At 31.6% G+C, this 21,110-nt stretch overlaps 3 protein-coding genes across 3 annotated transcripts; 2 read left to right on the plus strand and 1 right to left on the minus strand.

Annotated features, from left to right (window-relative positions):
• Positions 1-4,776: 4,776 nt before the first annotated feature.
• On the plus strand, positions 4,777-10,529 carry LOC114178206 (ycf3-interacting protein 1, chloroplastic). The gene is made up of 6 exons (XM_028063974.1): positions 4,777-5,170; positions 5,255-5,299; positions 5,815-5,928; positions 6,782-6,862; positions 8,904-9,071; positions 10,320-10,529. The coding sequence occupies exons 1-6, from the start codon at positions 4,904-4,906 to the stop codon at positions 10,407-10,409; spliced, it is 765 nt and encodes a 254-aa protein (XP_027919775.1). The 5' UTR covers positions 4,777-4,903; the 3' UTR covers positions 10,410-10,529.
• A 136-nt stretch (positions 10,530-10,665) lies between these two features.
• On the plus strand, positions 10,666-12,246 carry LOC114178205. The gene has a single exon (XM_028063971.1). It carries the CDS (start codon positions 10,969-10,971, stop codon positions 11,824-11,826), a length of 858 nt encoding a protein of 285 aa, XP_027919772.1. The 5' UTR covers positions 10,666-10,968; the 3' UTR covers positions 11,827-12,246.
• Positions 12,247-16,304: 4,058 nt separating this feature from the next.
• LOC114178719 (galactan beta-1,4-galactosyltransferase GALS2-like) lies at positions 16,305-18,731 on the minus strand. Its single transcript, XM_028064776.1, has 2 exons — positions 17,578-18,731; positions 16,305-16,968 (listed from the first exon to the last, which is right to left on the minus strand). Exons 1-2 carry the CDS (start codon positions 18,729-18,731, stop codon positions 16,620-16,622), a joined length of 1,503 nt encoding a protein of 500 aa, XP_027920577.1. The 3' UTR covers positions 16,305-16,619.
• Between the last annotated feature and the right edge of the window lie 2,379 nt (positions 18,732-21,110).

Raw genomic sequence — 21,110 nt, forward strand, 5'->3', positions numbered from 1 at the left:
TAAACCTTTGAAGTCAGCTAAAGCAAACCATCGAAGCATGCGAGAAAAGTGAAGTGTAACATGGTGAGAAGAAACAATTACAACTAATTGAATATTAACATGGTGAGAAGAAACAACCTGGTTTGTCATAATGTCTTGAATCTCTTGGGCCTTTTTTAATATTATCTTCACAAACACTATATGGACATAACTTGATGTTTTTTAAATTTTTTGTTTTTCACTTCTCACAATTTTTTGGAATTTTTGCACTATTCAAAATATCCTTTCTCCTCCCTCACCCGCACCTTTGTCCAACTTGTGTGAAGGATTGTAAAGTATAATTTCATGATGAAAAATAGTTTTTGTTGTTATTGTCTGTATTTTGTGGAAACCAGTTTTTGTAATGTATATTAAATTAAATGTGATGCATACCCGAGTCATCGATGGACGAAGAAAAAGTCTTTAACTAAGTTTTGTGCCAAAAAAATGGTTAAGCTAATAATATATTATTGACACTCAAAATAACAAGAGAATAATAGATACTACGCCAAGGAAGAACCATTGGTTATTTTCATGTTTAGAACGGCATTTTTTGTGTGATGTGTGATTGAATGTTTAAGGATAATTCCTTGACGTAGAGATATTTCTTAATTCTCTTTTGAAAATTTAATTGTTCATCTAACCATATAAATTATTGTGTTTAATGTGATGAAGAAATGTATATAAAAGATTAATGGTAAAAACAATTTGGAGAAAAAGAAAGGTAGGACTATGAAGAATGGTGCAAGTGTTGAGAATAATTCAAGTATGAGTCAAAGTCTCACATTGGGTAAAAAGACAAAGTTGAATACTATATAAGATGAAAGACCCATGAATTCATTGCCTTGAGATTTTGGGTTAAAAGTGGTGTCAAATCACTTATGTGTGTAAGACTAATGTTATATATATATATATATATATATATATATATATATATATATAATCACAGTATCTCAATGACCAATCAATATGAGAAAAATATAAACTCATCAGTGGTATCAGAGCTTTCGAGGTAACTAACGTCATAACCACAACAAAAAGGGTCATCATACATCTGGTGAGAAATATACCATATGAAAGAAAGGGGACTCACTCTTGAAGGCAGATTGCTAGGAATAATTCATGTGTGAGTCAAAGTCTCACATTGGGTAGAACAGACAAAGTTAAACACTATATAAAATGAGAGACTCATTGTTTTAAGATTTTGGGTTAAAAGTAGGGTCAAATACTTTAATTGTGTAAGACTAATGTCATTTACATAACCATAACCTCTCAATAACAACCCATATGAGAAAAATAAGCCATCAACGACTGTATCTACAACCTTATAATTTAGTTTACGTTAACATGTGTTAGTACAAAATGCTTGAACTACATGTTGCTATCTCTTACATGATATTGTTTTAATTGATAGTACAAAAGATGATTCCTCTGCTTTGGCATCTCAACGTGATGACTGCAATCGCACTCGTAAGCCAGGCAAAGGGTGTCCTAATTGTGGCAAGTTAGGCCAAAAATTTGACAAGTATTATGCTTTACATGGTCGTCCTCCTTGACCTGTTATTGTTGCTTAAACTGAGCCTCCCATAAAATCATCTGCTATGGATCCCCCATCTGCTCCTATAAAAAAATAGCTCTCTTCAGAGAATTTCTCAAATGGTGTGAGGATTGTAAGTCCTCTAGTTCCACTTCTTGCATTGTACACACAAGTGATTACCACTAGATGTGAGTCTCGTGATATTTATCATTTCTGCCCTTCTACCCAGCTTAGCATAGTTATAGAGTCTCCCTCCCTCCTTCACGCTCAGCTAGGTCATCCTAGTTTGGCCAAATTACAACAACTTCTTCCCAGCTTATCCAAGTTGTCTATTTTGATGTGTGAGTTGTGTCAATTAGGGAAACATAGTCGTAGTTCCTTTTCTAGTAATGTCTCACAACGTGCTTCATCCCTTTTTGTCTTAGTTCATTCCGACATTTGGGAACCAAGTCGTATTAGGTATAATTTAGGTTTTATTACTTTTATTAACGATTATTCTATATATAGTTAGTTATTTTTAATGAAAAATCGTTCTAATTTATTTTACTTCTTTCAAACCTTTTATAATGAAATTAAAAATCGATTCGGTGTTTTTATTCAAATTTTGCGAAGTGATAATGATCAAGAATATCTTTTAAATTCTTTTAAACAATTTGTTCATGGCATTATCAATCAAAATTAATGTGCTTATACACCTAAACAAAATGCGGGTGACTGAGCATAATAATAGATACCTTATTGAAACAACTTGTACTCTTTTAATTCATGGTGGAGTTCCTCAACACTTGTAGGGTGATATTATGCTCAACATAGACAACATTTTATCCTCCTCTCTTTTTTTTCTCTCTCTAGAAAATCTCCCCAAACCAAAAGCCCCTCACATTCCATCTCATCCTTCCACCAATACCATTTTAAAGAACACAATATGATATTTTACCCACATGAAAAACAGAGAGAGGAGTAATAACACAATGTCTACCTAGAGAAGAACGAGTTTCATAAACTCCCAAACCCTTGCGAGCCTACGATGCCACCGCTAGACCCTCGTCATACCCTCCACAAGCCGCCACGCGCATGCTCACCGCATTTGGAATCCTTTCTGGTGTCGAAGCTTGCACCTCCCGTTGTTGGACAACTAAGGTGCCCTTATCCAGCAACCTCGATTGGACTCGTTCATTAGTGCAAACAAACCTTAAACCTTAAAATGGACAAAGTATAGCATCAACAAGTGCAATTGCACTACAATTGTAGAAACTTTGACAACTACACGTTAGACTTTGCCATATCACCACTATCTTAATGTCATTTCTAGACATCTAACGGAAAGGAGTTGATTGAAGTGTTTTAACAAATTTTGGGAATTAATTGAAACAAAAACCTAAGTGAAGACTAGGGATGACAAATAAACCTGTCTCCGTGAGTATTGTCCGAACTCGTCCCCATTTTGACGGGAAATTTTCGCATTGACTAAGTATGATTATGGATACGAGGAATCCCCTTTTTCGACTGGATATGTTCCTGTCACATACCTGCCATAATACTCGTCAAAATCAACTAAGTAAACTTTATATATATATATATATATATATATATATATATATATATATATATATATATATATATATATATATATATATATATATATATATGCATATATTATTATACACTTACTATTTTTTGTCGCACATTTGAATATTTTTACTCTTTTTTAATATTTTAATTTATTGCATATTTTTCTCTCACATGAGAATGCTTAACACTCCCAATTTAAGTATTCAATAACATAAATCTTTCATCTATGAGGTAATATAAAAAAATTATCTTCTTTACTTTATTATTATTAATTTTTGTTTCATTTGAAGAACTTTTTTTTTTACTAAAACAATTTTCATTATTTCTCAACCATTGATTATGTCGATATTTGAAAAGTTCTTAGATCTCTAAAGTATTTTTCATTTTGTCATACCCTTAATTATACATTTATTTTCCTTTGTCCGATTTTATTTAATAGTCTATCAAATTGTTTCTAAGAAATACATTTGATAATATTTTAATATTTTTATTTGTTGTTTATATGTAAAATACTATTTTTATATAATTATTTTTATTTTCTAACTCATTATCATATTGTAATTTTGTCACTATAATTGTGTAAATAAATTTTATTTACTATAATATAAAAATTTAATGTAATTGTCATTTCTTTTTAAACCATCCAACATATTTTGATGTTCAAGAGATACAAGATCTATATTATAAAATGTTCTTTGTGTGATTTTGATCAAGTGATGTATTATAACTTTTATTAGTATATAAATAAAAGATTCATTAGAATTTAAAAAATTAAAAGAGAACAAACTTTTAAAATATATTTTAATTTGAATATTTGTTTTCCTTTTGTATTTTTTAAAAAATATTTTTAAATTTTATCAACTAGGTTTCATTAATATTTGTAAATTTAATAAATATTTTAATTCTCATGAAATTTTATTTTGTATTCTAATGTGAAATGTATATCATTATAATTTCTTTCTAAATATTTGATATCGAAGAAACAATCATCCTCTTAATATCGAATATTTGATAATATTATGTCTTTTACCATAGTTTTTTTGATTTTATAAAAATTAATTAATTAATATTGAAAAGTAAGAAAGCGGGTACGACTGTAGTACAAGTATATACCTGGTACTCGGTAGGAATGATATGAGACATAAGTTTGATACCCGTTAGGTTTGGATATATGGATTGAGATAAATTTTTTCAATAAAGATAAATTCAATAGAAATGGATATGGAATTACGAAACTTGTCCTTATCCCGTCTGTTGCCATCCGTAACGGAGACCTACTTAAAACTTTCCGACCAAAAGACCAAATAAATAATTATTGTTAGCTATTTTTAACCATGTTAACTTTTTCTTTTGAGAAATGGTTAATATTAATTCATGAACCATCTTTTTATTCAATAAAATGTTATAATATCTCTTTAATAAAATAAACACCAACTTTCATCTTTATTTTTAAATTAAAATTTAATTTTTTCAAATATTATCAATAATTAAAAATATTCTCACGTCGAAATGTAAACGATTTACCATAAATATAATATTTAAATATAAAAAAAATACTAAATGCTACATCCTTTAATTACATAATATAAGTATTATTTATCCCATATAACACTACAAGCATATTATCAGAAGTAAGAGTTTAGAAAGTGTAGTAATATTTTAATACGTCTGATCTGATCAAAGGTTTATTTGAAAGGAATTTGCTAGCAGCGTCACCACAGCCAGAAAAACAAAATCGAAGGGAACAAACAACAGAACACTACACATGATAGGATAATGGCATGGTCACTCACACTGCCACCACCTCCTTCCCTTCCCACCTTCCACCACCACACCACCCACTTTCTCTTTTCCCATGGAGTATCCTTCACCACCCTCCGCCACCGCCCAATCCTTTCCCTTGTTCCCTCTGTAGGGAACAAAGACACCGACCTCCGTGTCTCTTCTCTTCAGGATCAGCAACGCGATGACGACGACGACAACGAAGACAACGAAGAAGAACCAATCCCTCAGGACCTTCAATACATTGCCCAAATCAAAAGGGTATCTCTATTTTTCGTAATTTTTCTATGTTCGTTTATTTGTTTTTTATCCGGTTTCTTATTGTATCTTCCTGCTCACCTCAAGGTTTTGGAGCTTCTCAAGAAAAACCGGGACATGCTCTTCGGTGAGGTACCTTTTTTTTATTAATTTCATTTTGCTTTACTAATCAATACTGTGTTTTATGATAAGAGTAATCATGGTGTCTTATGATAAGATATCGATTCTTGTGATATAGAGGACATACTGGTAGTGTACAGGGAGAGAGATAATTGTGAAGTGTAAAATGTTGGAGTGGAAATAACACTTAGTGTTTGTTAAGGCAGGTACTGAGGATTTCCTTATCCTTAAATTTTTATTTAAGCTTCATCTTAAAGGGATATTGAAAAGTGAAAGGTGGTGATTTAAAATTGTTGTGCGACTATTTCTGTCCCTAGATTTCAGATGTGATGGAGGAGCAGAAATATGAAGTGTGTGCGTTTCTTTGGTGGGTGGCAGAATGGCCAGAAATTATCCAAAGATTTCAAAAATGAACTTATTTCTTTTGCTTTTTATACCCTATTTTTGCTTGCTATGCCATTGCGTTTCCCTATGACATAGTCTTTTCCTATGAAGATCCAGTGAGTCTTTTTCTATCGTGTTTCCAGGTCAAATTAACCGTAATGATTGAGGACCCCAGAGAAGTTGAGAGAAGAAGATTACTTGGTATTGAATATTCTGAAGGCCCAACAAGAGAGGATCTAGTTGAGGCTTTGGAAGAAGTGAGTTTTTCTTCTATAATCTTGATTTTTAGAACTGTGCTTGAAATGCTGAAAGCTATAGAAATTCTTCAAATCTTGTTTGGACTGAACGTCTAGTTTTTTATAGGGTACTGATATCTGGCTTTTCAAAACTTACTAGGGTCCAACCTGTTTAGAATTAAGTATAATGTACTATATATGGGATACACCGAGGGTACTACATTATATGGTATATCTACTAGCCTTATTTAATAAATGTAAATACTATAACTATCTAAAGAAATATTCCCTCATTTGCCCCCTATTTCTTTACCTTTTCAGCATGTAGGCACACACACAAATAAACCCTTGCAAACACATGACCTAGGAAATGCACTTATTTGATTTGGTCATTTTAGTTATTTTCTGGTTTGTGGAGTGGTCTGTGTGTGGTTTTCATGGATTATTAATTATATTACAGTGACATGTCTGGACGTTTCTGCCAACAATTATAGTTAGTCCGTTCATTTCATATCTGTGAAGTTCTAATGGAATGCAGTGCTGTACATTTTAAAGTATTTGAAAGGAACCCCGTGTCATGGGATTCTTTTTGAAGACAATCAGCACAACAACACTGATAAGTAATATTCTAATGCAGACTGGGCTGAGTGTCATGTAAATTGATAATCAACCTTTTACTATTATGTATTAAAATAAAGTACTGCCAGAGTCATTAACTGTTCTTGTCTTTTGCTAATTTTTAGCAGCCTGTTATATGTTTCTAAACCCAAAATGTTAAGAATGAGAGAGTAATATTTTCTGCGATGATATCTTGTGTAACTGTCTAAGTGAATAACTGATTTCAGGAAAAAAATAACGTCTTTGCATTTACTAGGTGAATGAAGGAAAGATTCCAAAGAATAGAGCTGCTCTCCAGATGCTTGCTGAGGAATTGACTTCATGGCCTAATGTAGAGGTACGATTGAACCTGATCATTTGATAATCTTTGGTTCATCTTGCATATGTCTTGAATATGATTGGATTTGAATTTGAATATTTGATTGCTTTTTGTTTATACATTATAGAGTTTGATCTTTACGTGTCCATTTCCTTGTGTTGTTTGTTTCATGGGTTTTTTTTATATTTTTTTATTGACAGGTGGAATGGATTAAAAAAGTTGTTGGATTTTAAGATATATTTGAACTCTAATCTAATGGGAAAAGGTTCTTCATATACAACCTTTGGTTCTATATTGCTTCATATCAATTTTAGTATTTACCTTACTTGAGAGTCTTGGTTTTTTAGGGAAATTTTGTCACTCCTCCTTCTTGGTAATTCACAGATCACATAGGTATTAAGAAATGGGAAATTCAAGATGCAAATAAAGAATTTAGAAATTGAGAGTTACAAACTAAGTGGAGTCAATGAGGGTATATACTTGGAGGTTTGTCTGAAACCCTAACGTCACATTTGAAACTGTACTATTTTTCATACTTCTGCCTGGCATCTATAATTGAGCCTGCAGTTAGGAGCTAACAAATAAAGAGAAGTGGTAAGGGGGCAAATAATGGAAAATAGGTGGCAAGTGATGATTGAAGCGAGAGATGGAAAGAGTTCTACATAGAGGGAAGGTGGGTTTCTAGTGGAAAAATAAAGGAATTTGTTACAAGGGAATATTTGGTGAAACTGAGTGAAGAAGTTGGTTCATCCATAGAAAAGGGTTTTATCATTTCTGTTATTTTTTTGTTGTCTATTGTCCATTTTGCAACAAAGGTTTTCAGCTTTTATATATTTTTAGTTTGGTATCCTCAATATTATTTTCTTTTTAGCATTTCTATTCTGGTTCTTATCAACCACATGAATGAGAACGTATTATTTTTTCCTTAATGGGTGCTAATTTTTCTATGGAATGGGGTTGATTTTTTATTGTGTCTTGTAGACCACTCATCCACCATGATATATGCATCGTTACAACACTTAGTTTATGCTTTGTTCTTAACTCTGAATATTCAGTAACTTTTAATATTGTGGGTTTCGTGACTCAGGAGTGAAATTTTCCTTAATATCAAGACATTTTTCTTTACGTTTGTAATTCTTGAAACATTTTTCCATTTCTTTCACTTAGCTTGAATTCTGTGATTTAGATCCTCTATTTCCCTATCACTATACTTTTAAAGTTGAATACATTGTTTATGAATTATTGTCCTGTGTCTTTTTTATCTTCTTCTTTTCTGACATGAATTTTATCATTGGTAGTGATACAACCTTTCCTTTTCATTTGTTGCAGTTCTATTTTGTCTTGAACCACAAATTCCTCTTGTGAATAAAATGAAAGCAGAGAATTAAATGTATTTATCTCCATGTTAATGTTACTAACTACTGTTTGTAAGCAGTCCATTCTTTATGAAGTTTTAATTTGTATGCTTGCACTATCCTTTGCAAAGGGTCAGCGTGTTTGTGATTTCTTCTTATTACTCTTTTCCTGTCCTAGTGTTGAATATTGACGCATGCTTGAACAATCCTTTGCAAAGGTTGAGAGTGTTTGTAATTTCGTTTTACTCTGTTCCTGGCCTAGTGTTGAATATCAATGCATGCTTGCACTATCCTTTGCTAAGGGAATGGTGAGAGTGTCTGTGATCTTTTTTGGACTATGTTCTTCGTGTAATGGCGAATGGCAAGTACATGTTAATTGCCATGAAATTCTCATAAATTAATTAATATAGTAAACCAATGCTTTCTGGCTACCTTGCTACTTCTCTTATATATGTTTGATATATTTGATTTTTGAGGTTGAATTACTTAGGGTTCATACACTTATATAATGCCTAATTGAAACTTCTAAGTTTGTCAGTTTTTACTGAATTAATTGTTCAGTACCATGTATTCTTCTCCTCTGATAAAATGTACTATATTCAAACCATCAGATATATGCATTTTCTGATTGTGATGAACTATTTCATTGAAGCTGATCAATTTTACAATTACTTCTATTTTTATTTTATTTTTGAAATTTATAGGATGAAGCACCAAAGAAAAAGCGTGGCAAATCTCTCTATGCCAAAGCCACTGACACTGGAATTGATCCTGAAGTGGCCGCAAAGAAACTGAACCTTGATTGGGATTCAGCTGCTGCTGAAATTGAAGAGATAAATGTTGACGATGACACAGAAGTGCCTCCAGTAGTGGTCAGTTCCTAACCCGCCTTAGAGATTCTCTTATTTTTCTTGTTTGGTTTGGTTAAGCCAGCATGCCTCTTTCTCTTTCAATTGTGTGGTGCCAATAATAATAATAATGATTTATAATTAAGGAATTTGGGCCAACCATATGCTTATAGTCAACCGTGTATGTACAAAAAATATAAAAAATATAAAGAGTATCTTCACTGTCATCCAATACAAATATAAGAAACAAACGAGTCCATATTTTGGTCTTAGTAACAAAAAACATGAACTGAGTTTAGTAAATATTAATTATCAATTCTCTTTTACACTTAATTTGTTGTGTAATTTATTAATGAGATGCACACTCATTTTCTTTTGCAAGTGATGCATTTATTGACCTATTAACGATACTTAGTGGTGGAATTTTTTTTTTTAATTATGTGCAGTGTCATTACATATTGCCACAACTTAAAAATTTTAATGTTATTGGTATTTTTGGAATAAAATTTAAATTTTGACATTGCTATTGAAGTTAACTGGCTTACCTACTTTTGTTGGTTTTGATGAATTAGTTTTTTGTTTCTTCTATAAGGCACCGAAGTTTTGCAAATATGTTATGCTTTGTAATAAGTATCTTAAAAATGATACCTAGTATGGTTTCTGATTGGTTGACAACTTAAATTTAGTTAGACTAGATTAAAATTGTAATCTAAACTTATATGAATGTGTTTATTTTTTAAGGTTGTTTACGGTTCCGCTAACCCATGAACTGAATAAACATGCCTTGTGTTTTCGTTCGGTGACACACGAGTTATTCATTTGCTACGTGTTTGGAACAAACCAAGGAGTTCTTATAAATAATGGCTAAGATAGTTTTTGCTCCTTTTTCTTTTAGTATATATAAACTTGTTTTGGTTAGGATTATACCAGTTCGCTGATACAATAACCTCATAGAGCCTTCTCAAATCTCTAATCTAAACATAATAACACCAAAATCTTGCTTTGGTATTCTCACATCACCATTACGAAATGAATAAAAAATTAAACTGATAAAACTCATTTTTTATATAGAAACATGCTATTGTTTACGTTTCAAGTAATTTAATAAAAACATTGTGACAATTAAAAGCGTATCTCTATTTAAATTAATTATTTTAACCTACAATTACTCTTTAAGTACTTTTTCCCTTATTTTTTTAGATATTTATTACTGTTGTATTATTGATGGTTAACCCTTGGAGCTTTCAATTGAAAATGTTCTTCTTCCTGCAGGGTTATGGAGCATTATATTTGGTTTCGGCTTTCCCTATTATTATAGGTATTTCAGTAGTTCTGATTTTGTTTTACAATTCCCTCCAGTAGAATCTGTCATTCCACTCAAATTCAGTGTATAATGTTACATTGTAATGAAATGAGCAACTATATCTCAATGTTCACTGTTTGTTAGCATAATTATATTCAAAAGCCAATTTACCATTGATAGTTTACTTATCCTACTTAGTAAATGCATGTCGATATTAATTATTCCCTGTGGTTGACCTAGGTTCTTTTGTGTGCATGACTCACCCATGGTTTCTTTCTTTCGATTTTGAGAGAGGCCACCACGTTCAGATTCTGATTTACTGGGATGTCTGACTCATGTTTCTTTATTAAATACATAATTAATGTTGATTAGAGAGAGAACATGATCATCACCACTAAGACATGGATGGACATGTTGCACACTCTTCACGTCTTTTTTTAATTCAAATACTGAATTCCGCTACGTTCTCCCATTCCACAAGACCATGACAATCCTAGTTCTTGATCCTGATACAAATATACCTAATATCAGAACGCGAGGCTTCCAAAAGTACATGAATTTAACATGAAGCAGACACTGCACTGATATCTGAAGGTGATTGATTTCCCAGTCACAAAGATGATGAAAGCCAAAACCTCAAACACTGAAACATCCCATAAAGAAAAAATTGTGGTGGATGCAGGGTATGCAGCCACTGATTTGCACCGTCTATCTTTACAACCCCCGAAGCCAAAATTCCCGAGCCTTAGTCTTCCAAATTCAACCAACTCAACACCTTCAACTCTGATGAAGAAGAAACTGAAACAAAGGATCATAGAATCACCATGTCAAGGTGGAACACTCATGCATCAGCATAACCAGTTACAAGAAATGCACTTGAGGAGGAGCAGGTCATGTGGCGAGGGAAGAACTCGTGCACCCTCAGATGAATTTGATCTCTGGTGGGCCATACCAAATGCAGTGGAATGTGATAACATGCATCAGAACAGCTTCTCCAAAACTGAAGCCACCAGAGATAATCTTGTGAGTTGCAAGGATGTGGAAGCATATGAAGAGGAGGGGTTTAAGTGCAGTGCTCTTTGCCTGTTTCTTCCAGGCTTTGGGAAAGGAAAACCTGTTAAAATGAGAAAAGAAGGATCTGTGATGGAAGGTGCTGTAATATCTAGAACGGTTTCTTTGGAAAAGTTTGAGTGTGGTTCTTGGGCTTCTTCTGCGCTGTTCCATGAGATTGAAGGAGACCCCATGAATTCCTCCTACTTTGATCTGCCATTGGAGTTGATGAAATGCAGTGCTAGTGATGTGCATGCCCCAGTTGCCTCAGCTTTTGTCTTTGAGAAGGACTTTAAGGGGCTTCCTAAGACTGGATCTTCTACAAAATCACCTCAACATGTTCGGTTTTCAACATCATCTTCTACTCCTCGTTTAAGCAAAGCCAGAGAGGATTTTACAGCCTTCTTAGAAGCACAAGGTGCATGAAGATGAAGGAGTCTCTACTGTGGAAAGTGGTGCTAACAAAACTTCTCATTCTATTTCAAGTTGGTTCTGTCACTTTTATCACAACCTTTTAGCGTCTGTGGAATATTGATGGGTGATTTTCACTGGAAATTTTTCACAAAATCTTCTCTTCATGCGAAATGTATATTCTAATATGTGTCACTTGAGGCATATAATCTCATGAAAATGAGTGTTTCGATGTGGTTTTGCTTCACATTCGCATCAAAACAACAGTATGATGCAAAAACGAGCTCACAGGGTTTTAGATCACACGGAAAACGGAATCTGCACTCAAACATGCTCATATTTGGGCTGAATAACCAAGATATGTTAACAAGGAAAAGTATGTTTTGGTCCTGTACTTTTTTCAAACTTGTTTTTGTGGTCATTAATCTTTCAAATTGATGAACTCAGTTATCTCGATTTTGAAAATATTCGATTTTTGTCCTTCATGTTTCTGGTAACATATTTTACTATGACGGTTAATAAAATCACTAGGTTTACATATTATTTGATTTTAGTTATTCTTTATATTTAAATTGAGTATTTAGTGATCTTTTTCTTATTATCACAAAGTTTATAAAAGGATCGCGTACTTTTAAATTTAGATAATTAATAAATCAATTCTTAGAGTAAAGGAACTAAAACTAAGTTTGATAATAAGTACATATACCAAAATCATATTTAATATAAAAAAATAAGTTAATTTTTTCTAATTTGAATAAGTACATTATCATTTTTTTCTAAAACATAACTCATGCAATGGAAACTATTTAGTTTCAAGTAAAAGGGTTCATTTTAAATAATAGGTTTGGTCTAATTTTACTTGGATGCTACCTTTGAGTGCTCATAATCTTCAAGTTACATTATCAAAAGATATTTCCTATTGGAGACCAGATGATTTTGGAATTTTGACTCAAAAAAAAAAAAGAAATTTCTCTCTATGGATGACAAATAAACTCATTCTATGGATATTGTCTGAATTCGTTGCCGTTTTGACAAAAAATTCTCACATTTACCGATTACATGTATATGTATAAGTAATACCTGATTTTTTTCAATTGAATATGAGAATGAAGATGAGTATCTATCTATATATTCACTCATCATGTCTCCATCTCTACCCAAATATTTGTCACATCCTTATCCTTGTTCTCATTTGAATTACTAAAATATTCATGGTCTATCATGTAACCTAATTGTTAGGCTTGCCACGAAATTCATTCATATCTCCAAGATATTTTCTCTTTTATCATAATGTTTGTGCAGTTATGCTCAAAATATGTTATCTCAATTAAATATTTTTTATACCTCATATTTGAATATTTCTATTTTTTTTAATATTTTTCTTTATTGTTTTTTTTTTCATGATAATTTTTAACTCTCGATTTAAGTGTTCAATAGGATAAATCATTTATCTATCGTGTAATATAAACAAATGTATTTTTTTTTATTCTCTCATTCTTAATTTTTGTTCAATTTGAAGAACTTTCTTTATTTTGCTAAAACAATTTTCAATATTTCTTAACAATTTGACTAATTTGATATTTGAAAAATATTCTTATATGTCTAAGACAATTTTTATCTTATTATAGTCTTAATTATACATTTATTTCGCTCATGGTCTATCAAATTGTTTCTAAGAGACACATTTAATCATTTTTTACTTATTTTTAATTTTTTTTTCATTTTTATAATGTAGAATATTGTTTTAATGATTTTTAATAAAATTTTATTTTTTATTTTCTAACACATCATCATAAGTGTAATTTATCACCATCAACATACATGTAAATTCAAGAGATGAAAGGCCTCTGTTAACTTTTAATTATTATAAGGTTAATATTTATTCTTTGTGCCATTTTGTTCAAGTTCAAGTGGTGTATTAAATATTTAAAAAATAAATAAACTTTGAAGAGATTTTTTTATAGTTTTTTAAAATTATTTTTTAATTTTATTGACTTTTTTTTATTCTCATGAAATGTTATTTGGTATTCTATTTTTAAATATATACAATTATAATTTTTTTCTAAATATTTGATATTGGAAAAAATGAAAATACGTTATTTTGATATTGAATATTATATAATATCATATTTCTTTTTTCATGATCTTTTATGTTTTTTTATAGAATTAATTAATTGAGATTGAAGTAATAAGAGAGTGAATACAAGTATATCTGTTATCCGGTAGGAATAAGCATAAGACAAGAATAGTATTGTTAGGATCAAACGTTTACTATTAGATCAAAAGTTATAGTCCATTAGATATATTTTTGGCCAACAATAAATAAAAATAACCAGAAGTGCATTTGTGACCACAAGTCTATATTACTCTTCTTTGTTAATTGAGTAAAAATGAGCTTCATTATATTGAGTTTATATAATGGTTAATTCATCTCAAATTTTGATAATGATGTCAGAAATAAAGAAAGTTAGGATCATCTTGGGAGTAAATCTAGTTACATGCAGTTACACGTTTTTGATCTTATAAATACCATTGCAAATGTTGAGTAATCAATCTAAAAAGAACCCTAGGGTTTATTCTAATACAAAAAATTTGGTAAGAGAACAAAAATGTGAGCTCATTATTTTAATCGAATATAATCTTGGAAACAGATGAACTTAATAACTCTTCTAATTTCTAATCAACTTGACTCTTATAGATACACTATGGAGTTAATGTAAATTCATACAACCGAACACGAAATATAAAACATAAGAAAAAGTAAAAGAAAAAGAAAAAGACGAACAAGAAAAACATAAAAAAAATTAACAATAAGAGTAACATAAAAGAAAATAAAACATTTTAACACCGTCAAAACGACCAGCATGTGTCGGTCATCAAAACAACTGGTATATGATGGTCCACGCAAGAAAAAAAAAACATTTAAAAACTCTTCCTAGAGCATTAAAACCTCGACACATAAATTATATATTTTACTTCACATTTATAGACGACAAAAAATCAAAAATAAAATTAATAAGAAAAAGTAAGACAGTTGATTTATCGAATCAAATTTGGTTTATTTAATATAATTAAGCCACAAATTTAATTTTTTAATGACAAATAATTCAGGTTTATCCTATAGAGAATGTGATTGAAAAAAAGAAATTAGATTGAAAATACTCACATATTAAAAACAAGACGAACTTCAAAATTTAAAGAACATTTATACAAATACTAACATATTAGCTATCAACAACCTCTTCACATACACAACAAAAATGAAACTCTGGTATTTTTATTCTTTAGCAGCTAAACTGATTAGACATTATTTTCTAACGAAAATTGTTCATTAATAAAATGAGTAAATATTTCGTACTGATATAAAAAATATTAACTTTTGATGTTGAGTTGTTATCATATACTTAAATAAGTGTTTGTTACACCTATTTAATTTTTTAAAAGAAATATTTTAACAAGTTAAACCTTTTAAATATATTTAATCGACCCCAAAGCCATAGTTTATTATGATAGATGCTCTTGGTACACGATTAAATAATTAGATAATTAGAGATTCTCTTAGTACATTGTTTTTTAGTTATGAAATAGTAAGAACATGGATCGTGTAAAACAAAACCAGTTTTCAAACTAATGATTCGGCATGTCCTTGGGACCACATCTCTTTGATGTCTATATAAATTAAGAGGACTCATCTCATCGACATCCACCCACACCCACTCCTCCTTTTTGTCTTTCTTTCATCAATCATATGTAATAGGTGAAAATTTGTTTGTTACGACCATATTACACTTTTATGTTTATATAAAAAAAATTTCAATATATATATATATATAACTAGTAAAAATTACAATTAGTCTTTTTTTTTATTTTGATAAATTTAGTTATCTAATTTTATAAACGCATGAATTTAATTTTTTTTAACCAAATTTTGTTAAGTTTATTTGACATTTTAAATACGTTTCGTAATAACATATGAGTTGTTTACATTGGTTGATACATTTCCGTTTCAAAATTAGTTGATAAATGTGTTTGAAACGTCAAATAAACTTAATTAAATTTAATTAAAAATATTATATCCACGCATATCTAAATATAAGAGACTAAATTGGTTCACTATTTTGAAAAAAGACCGATTCCAATTGTTAATGAAAGAGACTAATTCTAATTGTTAATAAAAGTTAAAAGACAAAAATATAATTAATTCTATAAAAAATTACACTATTTTTAATTTAAAATTTTAGAATGAGATTAAACGGTGTTTAACTTTTTCACATTTCCCATTAAGATACTTGAACTAAAACCTATATTCCCAACTATACATCTTCAAAAGAAGATCATAAAATTTCCCATTTTCCCAGAAATAAAAGGAATTGTTTGAACGAAATTTACTGAGAGGAATAAGGATTGAAGAAGAAGCAAAGTCGAAAATAATGATGAAGAATAAAAGGGAAAGATGCAGTATGAGAAAGCAACACAACACATTGGTCACACTTCATATGATGGCGCCTAAGTTGGGGGATGCTCTGGTCCCCTCACCGACACCATTATTAAATCATTCATCTTTTTTATTCATTATTTTTTACAAAATACAGCATATAACAAAAACTCAAATGACCAAACCAAGGACCCAATAATTTTAATATGCAACAAGATCGTATACCCGTGTACCAAATAATTAAAAAAATTATATTTATAATACAGATATTAGAAAAAGAAATGGGTGAATCTTCTATCCTGCCACAAGTTAAATCACATATTTCTTTATGAAAGCCCCACGAAGAGAAAAGAAAAAAAAGATTTGAAGTGTGTCATTGCGTTGTCTTGTTCTGCAACCTTGATCCAATCATCTTGAGCTCAAATTTCTTGATTACCCCAGCAATGTCCCTCAATGTGGTGTCCAACACATAAGGGATTTTTTCGTTGGTGACTTGTGTCGTGTTTACCAGTATTTTACATGATTCTCTTCTTTCTGATATGGTTCCATGATAGTGGAAGTACATGATTTTACCTTCAGTTTTGTGAGTGGTTTTTCCTGATAGATCCTGTGACATGTGCACCCCTGTTGCATACAAGCTCCGTGGTTGCACTGCATATTTTCGATCTCTACGAATGCCTGTGATTGAATCTCTATACACAAGCTTCTCAAAACCCCATTTCCTGTTAAGTTCAATAATCAATGATTGTTCATTATCTTCTTGAAGCAGTATCAGGAATAAGTCTTTTGTGTAGTTGGTTATTTATTTCTAAACATGGTTGTGTTGTGTGAGTAAATTAGAATGAAATCATACTCTAGAACAAGGTTCCTACAAGCCCCACTAATTCCACCTGTCCTGTTACACTAGAACAACAGAATCAATGCTAAAGGGATGGGCAAATGTTTCCAAACGCATCTACGCCACAATAATGCAAATCCTATCTTCCCTCCACATAAGAAATTAACACTATCCAACCACTCAATATCCTCTATCATTTCGAGAATCAAAACAAAAGAAGAAAGGACAATGACATCAAATCGATGCCTCAGGTGAACAGCAAAAGTCAAATTCATACTTAGCAAAACCTGTTAATCCACCCAATTGTTCGACCCATATCAGTAAAGGAACCAGCTACTTTAGATGAAAAATACGCAAAGATTCACTAAATGATTGAACTTTTATAAAAGTTAAGTTGATTTTGACTTACTGGAGACAAAGTTGAGCAGAAGTTTATGAAGCAAAAGTGAAGTGTTCAAGTTAACTGAAGCAAAAGGAAGAAAGAAAAGTGTACCTGTGAGTTTTGCCATAATCCTGAGAGAGGCAAATCTTGCTGCTCATGGGCATCTGTTCAATGGTGAATTGGTCGTATTCTGAGAGCGAGTTGAGGACTGTCTTGATAGTACTCTTAGGAGGAACATAAATGTACTCATCCACATCGAAAAAGAACATCCATTTGGCCATGAATTTGTACCTATGCAAGCAATCATTCACCACCATGAACTGGTTATGATAGTACCCATCAAACCTCTCTTGGTCCCTAATATCCTGCACCGTCACATACCCCAGTTCCATCCATGGCTTCAGCACCTCCAGCACATCCTCGTGCACCCCACCAGCATCATGAATAACAAAATGCGACCTTGGCCCAAAAAACTTCACGTGGTAAGCAATCCACTCCCTCACCCTCTGAGGGTTCAGGTTCCCGTAGAGAGAAGAGCCACAGTAGAAGTAGTCATACTTAGGCTTCGACAAAAAGAGTGAGGCATTAAAACTCCCTGCTGCTTCTTCCAGAACCTCTATTCTGTCAGTGACGTTGAAGTTGGTGTCTCCGGCTCCCGAGGTGGAAGCATGGAGCACCAACCTGCCACCGGTGTTGGCGGCATTGATGGTGGTGCCGTTGAAGGTGCAGTTGACAACCACAACGGTGTAGACATGGCCGTAGCCCCAGTCGGGGAGGTACTTTAAGCCCTTTGTGGTGATGGGTTTTGGAGAAGAGGTGGTGTTTTGTAGAGGGATCCACTGGCACTCGTAGGTGGGTTTTCCGTAAACATGAAGTGGCTTGGAAGAGAGGCCAACGATGGCAAAGGTGTTGAGTCCTCCTCGGTATCCTCCCATGGTGATGAAGTTGTAGGCTGCGGAGCCGTAAGTGTTGAAGACACGCTTAATGGTGGCGTTGGGAAGGAGAGCGGCGGAAGAGGGTGGTGGAGGGGGTGTGGCTAGTGGTGGTGGTGTAGAGAGTGGTGGAGATTGTAGGGAGACCCTTGAGATGCAGAGGCGGAGATCGGAGGAAGAGATGGTGAAACGTGAAGGGAGGAACTGAAGGAGAGTGGCGACGCCGCAAAGGAGAAGGACGGTTGTGAGAAGAAGCTTCAGTTCTGCAGCGTAGTTCACCAGTGACCCAACAAAGAAGAGTTTTTTCTCTCTCTCTTTGCTTGCCATTGCCATTGCTGTGTTATGTTATGCACGTGCTCTCTCTCTCTCTCTCTCTCTCTCTCTCTCTCTCTTGAATCTTGAACAAGAAGAGAGAGAAGAGAAGATGGGAAGAAAGTTTTGTGTTGGATGCAGAGGAGAGCGTGTGTTGTCTTATACAATGAGAGTATTGTTTGGTTGCAAGATTTAGGTGCAGAGAGTTGGGAAGTTAGAATTGAAGTTGAATCTGATTTGTTTTAGAAAATAAAATGATGTGATTGGTGATGATTGAAGGTTGTATGGGAACTGAAACTACGCCCTTCATCTAACTTGATTTATGCTCAAGAACAGAAAGATGGGGTGGAGATTTCCTTAACTAGGAATGAATTTGACGTTATAAAATGCAGAGGAAAAGGAAATTAAGCTTTAATAATATCATCATAATAAAACTAGAGTTATAAAAATGGGATAAAATTCACGAGCTAACTTGTCCCCACACAAATAATTTATATTTTTGTGATTTTGCTTTATTTTTGGATGGTATTAAATTTTATTTAGATTTTAATTAAAATTATAATTTAGTTTTAACTGAAAAAAAAATAAAAAAATTGTATCTTTTTTAATTGAGTCCGTGAACTAATCCGTTTAATTCATCAACCTGTGGTAGGTCGGGTCGAATTCGAATTTTTTTAGATCGTTAATAAGTGAACTGGGTTAGATTAGTTTACTAAATGATCTATCCATAATGAATTAAATCGGACCGGACCGGTTTATCCATTTTGACAATTCTAGATAAAACTTAGTTTAGAAATTACACAAATTTTAACTTTTAACTTTTTTTTTACAAAATAATCTTTTTACAACTGATCTCTTTCAAAGAATTGTATTCATTGGTTGTTGGTTGATCATACTATACAATCATTATTGCACTAGGACAGAATGAAACAAGTTAAGAAAAATAACACTAACAAAAAAAATATATTAAGTTGTGAGTAACCTGGTTACATCAAACCTCACGCATGTTACATTAGTAGGCGTTCAACCTATTTTACCCTAAAAACGGTACTTTTGTAGTAATACAAGGTGAGGAAGAAAAAAACAATTCATTTATTGAAACAGGGTCAAACTTATTCATGAAGTTATAAAATGGGTTTAAATATAATATTTGAAAGGGTCTACGGTGAAGAACAAAATTCTGATATAATTTCAAGTTTCAAAAAGAATATAATATATTGTATATGATTTTGGCTTGATATTACGTCAACAAACTTGAAATTAAAATATTAATGATTGATCAATGTTATTTCATTGGATTTGAAATGAGGACATTAATATTCTTTGTGGAGATGAAAATGAGATTTCTAAGAAAAACCCACCTTCTACAAAGAAAATGTTTGTGGCAATAAGAATAATTCCAATTAAATGTTATTGCCAATATCATATGATTAGAAGTTTTTTTTTTATGCTCATCGTATCCCAATAAAAAAGTATCAAACTAATACAAGCATTAATCATAGGAAAAAAACAATATAATTGAGCAAATTATAAATTCAAAATTATGTACATGAATTTGAATTTAATTACATCAAATTATAACAAAAACGAAAATCAAATACCAGTGTTCTCACTAGAGAATAATTTCTTATAATTGAAAGTTTATTTGTGATAAATGCTTAAAAAGATGTTTTACACTTTCAACAATTACTACATTTATTAAGATAAAAAAAAAAAGTAAACAATAGAAGTAAAAAAAGCTTAGTACATACGTTCAATAATCATTTTCACAAATATGATTATCATGCTGTGGTTCTCCCAAGCTATATATATCAAGTAAGTTTGAGAAGAACTAACAACAAAACCAATCTTTAAACAAACTTAAAAAACAAAAATTCATGCTCTTTCTAGTATTCAAATATCTATACTGGAGAATATTTAATGTTTGTTTGTTCACAAGTGTGAAGATAGTCTAGGGATAATATTTATAAAAGAATATTTAAACTATAACTTCAAGATTCCATTGTAAGAATACAAATAGGTTGAACCAATGGTAGCCCTTAAAACATAGTTGTCTTCAAGTAAATTAGTTAAAGTTAGTTCTTTGTTAAAAATTGCTCGCGAGTTTATATTCTTTTTTTCAGTTTTATATTTCTATTCTATTCAAGTAATTAATTTTAATAGATTAAGAAAATTGATATAGTTTAAAATATAAAAAAAAATGTATAAATAAATATTCTGAGAGCTCAACAAAATAACAGTACCAAAAGAAAGAATCCAAATTTACACAAATCTACATAAAACTTTTCTATCTCACATTTTACTATTTCGTTTTAAAAGTGTTTTTCCAGTACAATATTCTCCTACATGATATTTGTCAAAAGTTTTAAAAGCACAGTCCCACTCCCTTTTTATAGGTTT

This window comes from Vigna unguiculata, chromosome 3, assembly GCF_004118075.2.
Source record: "Vigna unguiculata cultivar IT97K-499-35 chromosome 3, ASM411807v1, whole genome shotgun sequence".
NCBI lineage: Eukaryota > Viridiplantae > Streptophyta > Magnoliopsida > Fabales > Fabaceae > Vigna > Vigna unguiculata.

Excerpts from the sequence above, each read along its gene's own strand:
- LOC114178206 (XM_028063974.1), top strand. The coding sequence starts at position 4,904 with ATGGCATGGTCACTCACACTGCCACCACCTCCTTCCCTTCCCACCTTC. Across the intron at positions 5,929-6,781 it reads TAGTTGAGGCTTTGGAAGAA|GTGAATGAAGGAAAGATTCC; the intron begins GTGAGTTTTTCT and ends TGCATTTACTAG. Across the intron at positions 6,863-8,903 it reads CTTCATGGCCTAATGTAGAG|GATGAAGCACCAAAGAAAAA; the intron begins GTACGATTGAAC and ends TGAAATTTATAG.
- LOC114178205 (XM_028063971.1), top strand. The coding sequence starts at position 10,969 with ATGATGAAAGCCAAAACCTCAAACACTGAAACATCCCATAAAGAAAAA.
- LOC114178719 (XM_028064776.1), bottom strand. The coding sequence starts at position 18,731 with ATGGCAATGGCAAGCAAAGAGAGAGAGAAAAAACTCTTCTTTGTTGGG. Across the intron at positions 16,969-17,577 it reads GATTATGGCAAAACTCACAG|GAAATGGGGTTTTGAGAAGC; the intron begins GTACACTTTTCT and ends TGAACTTAACAG.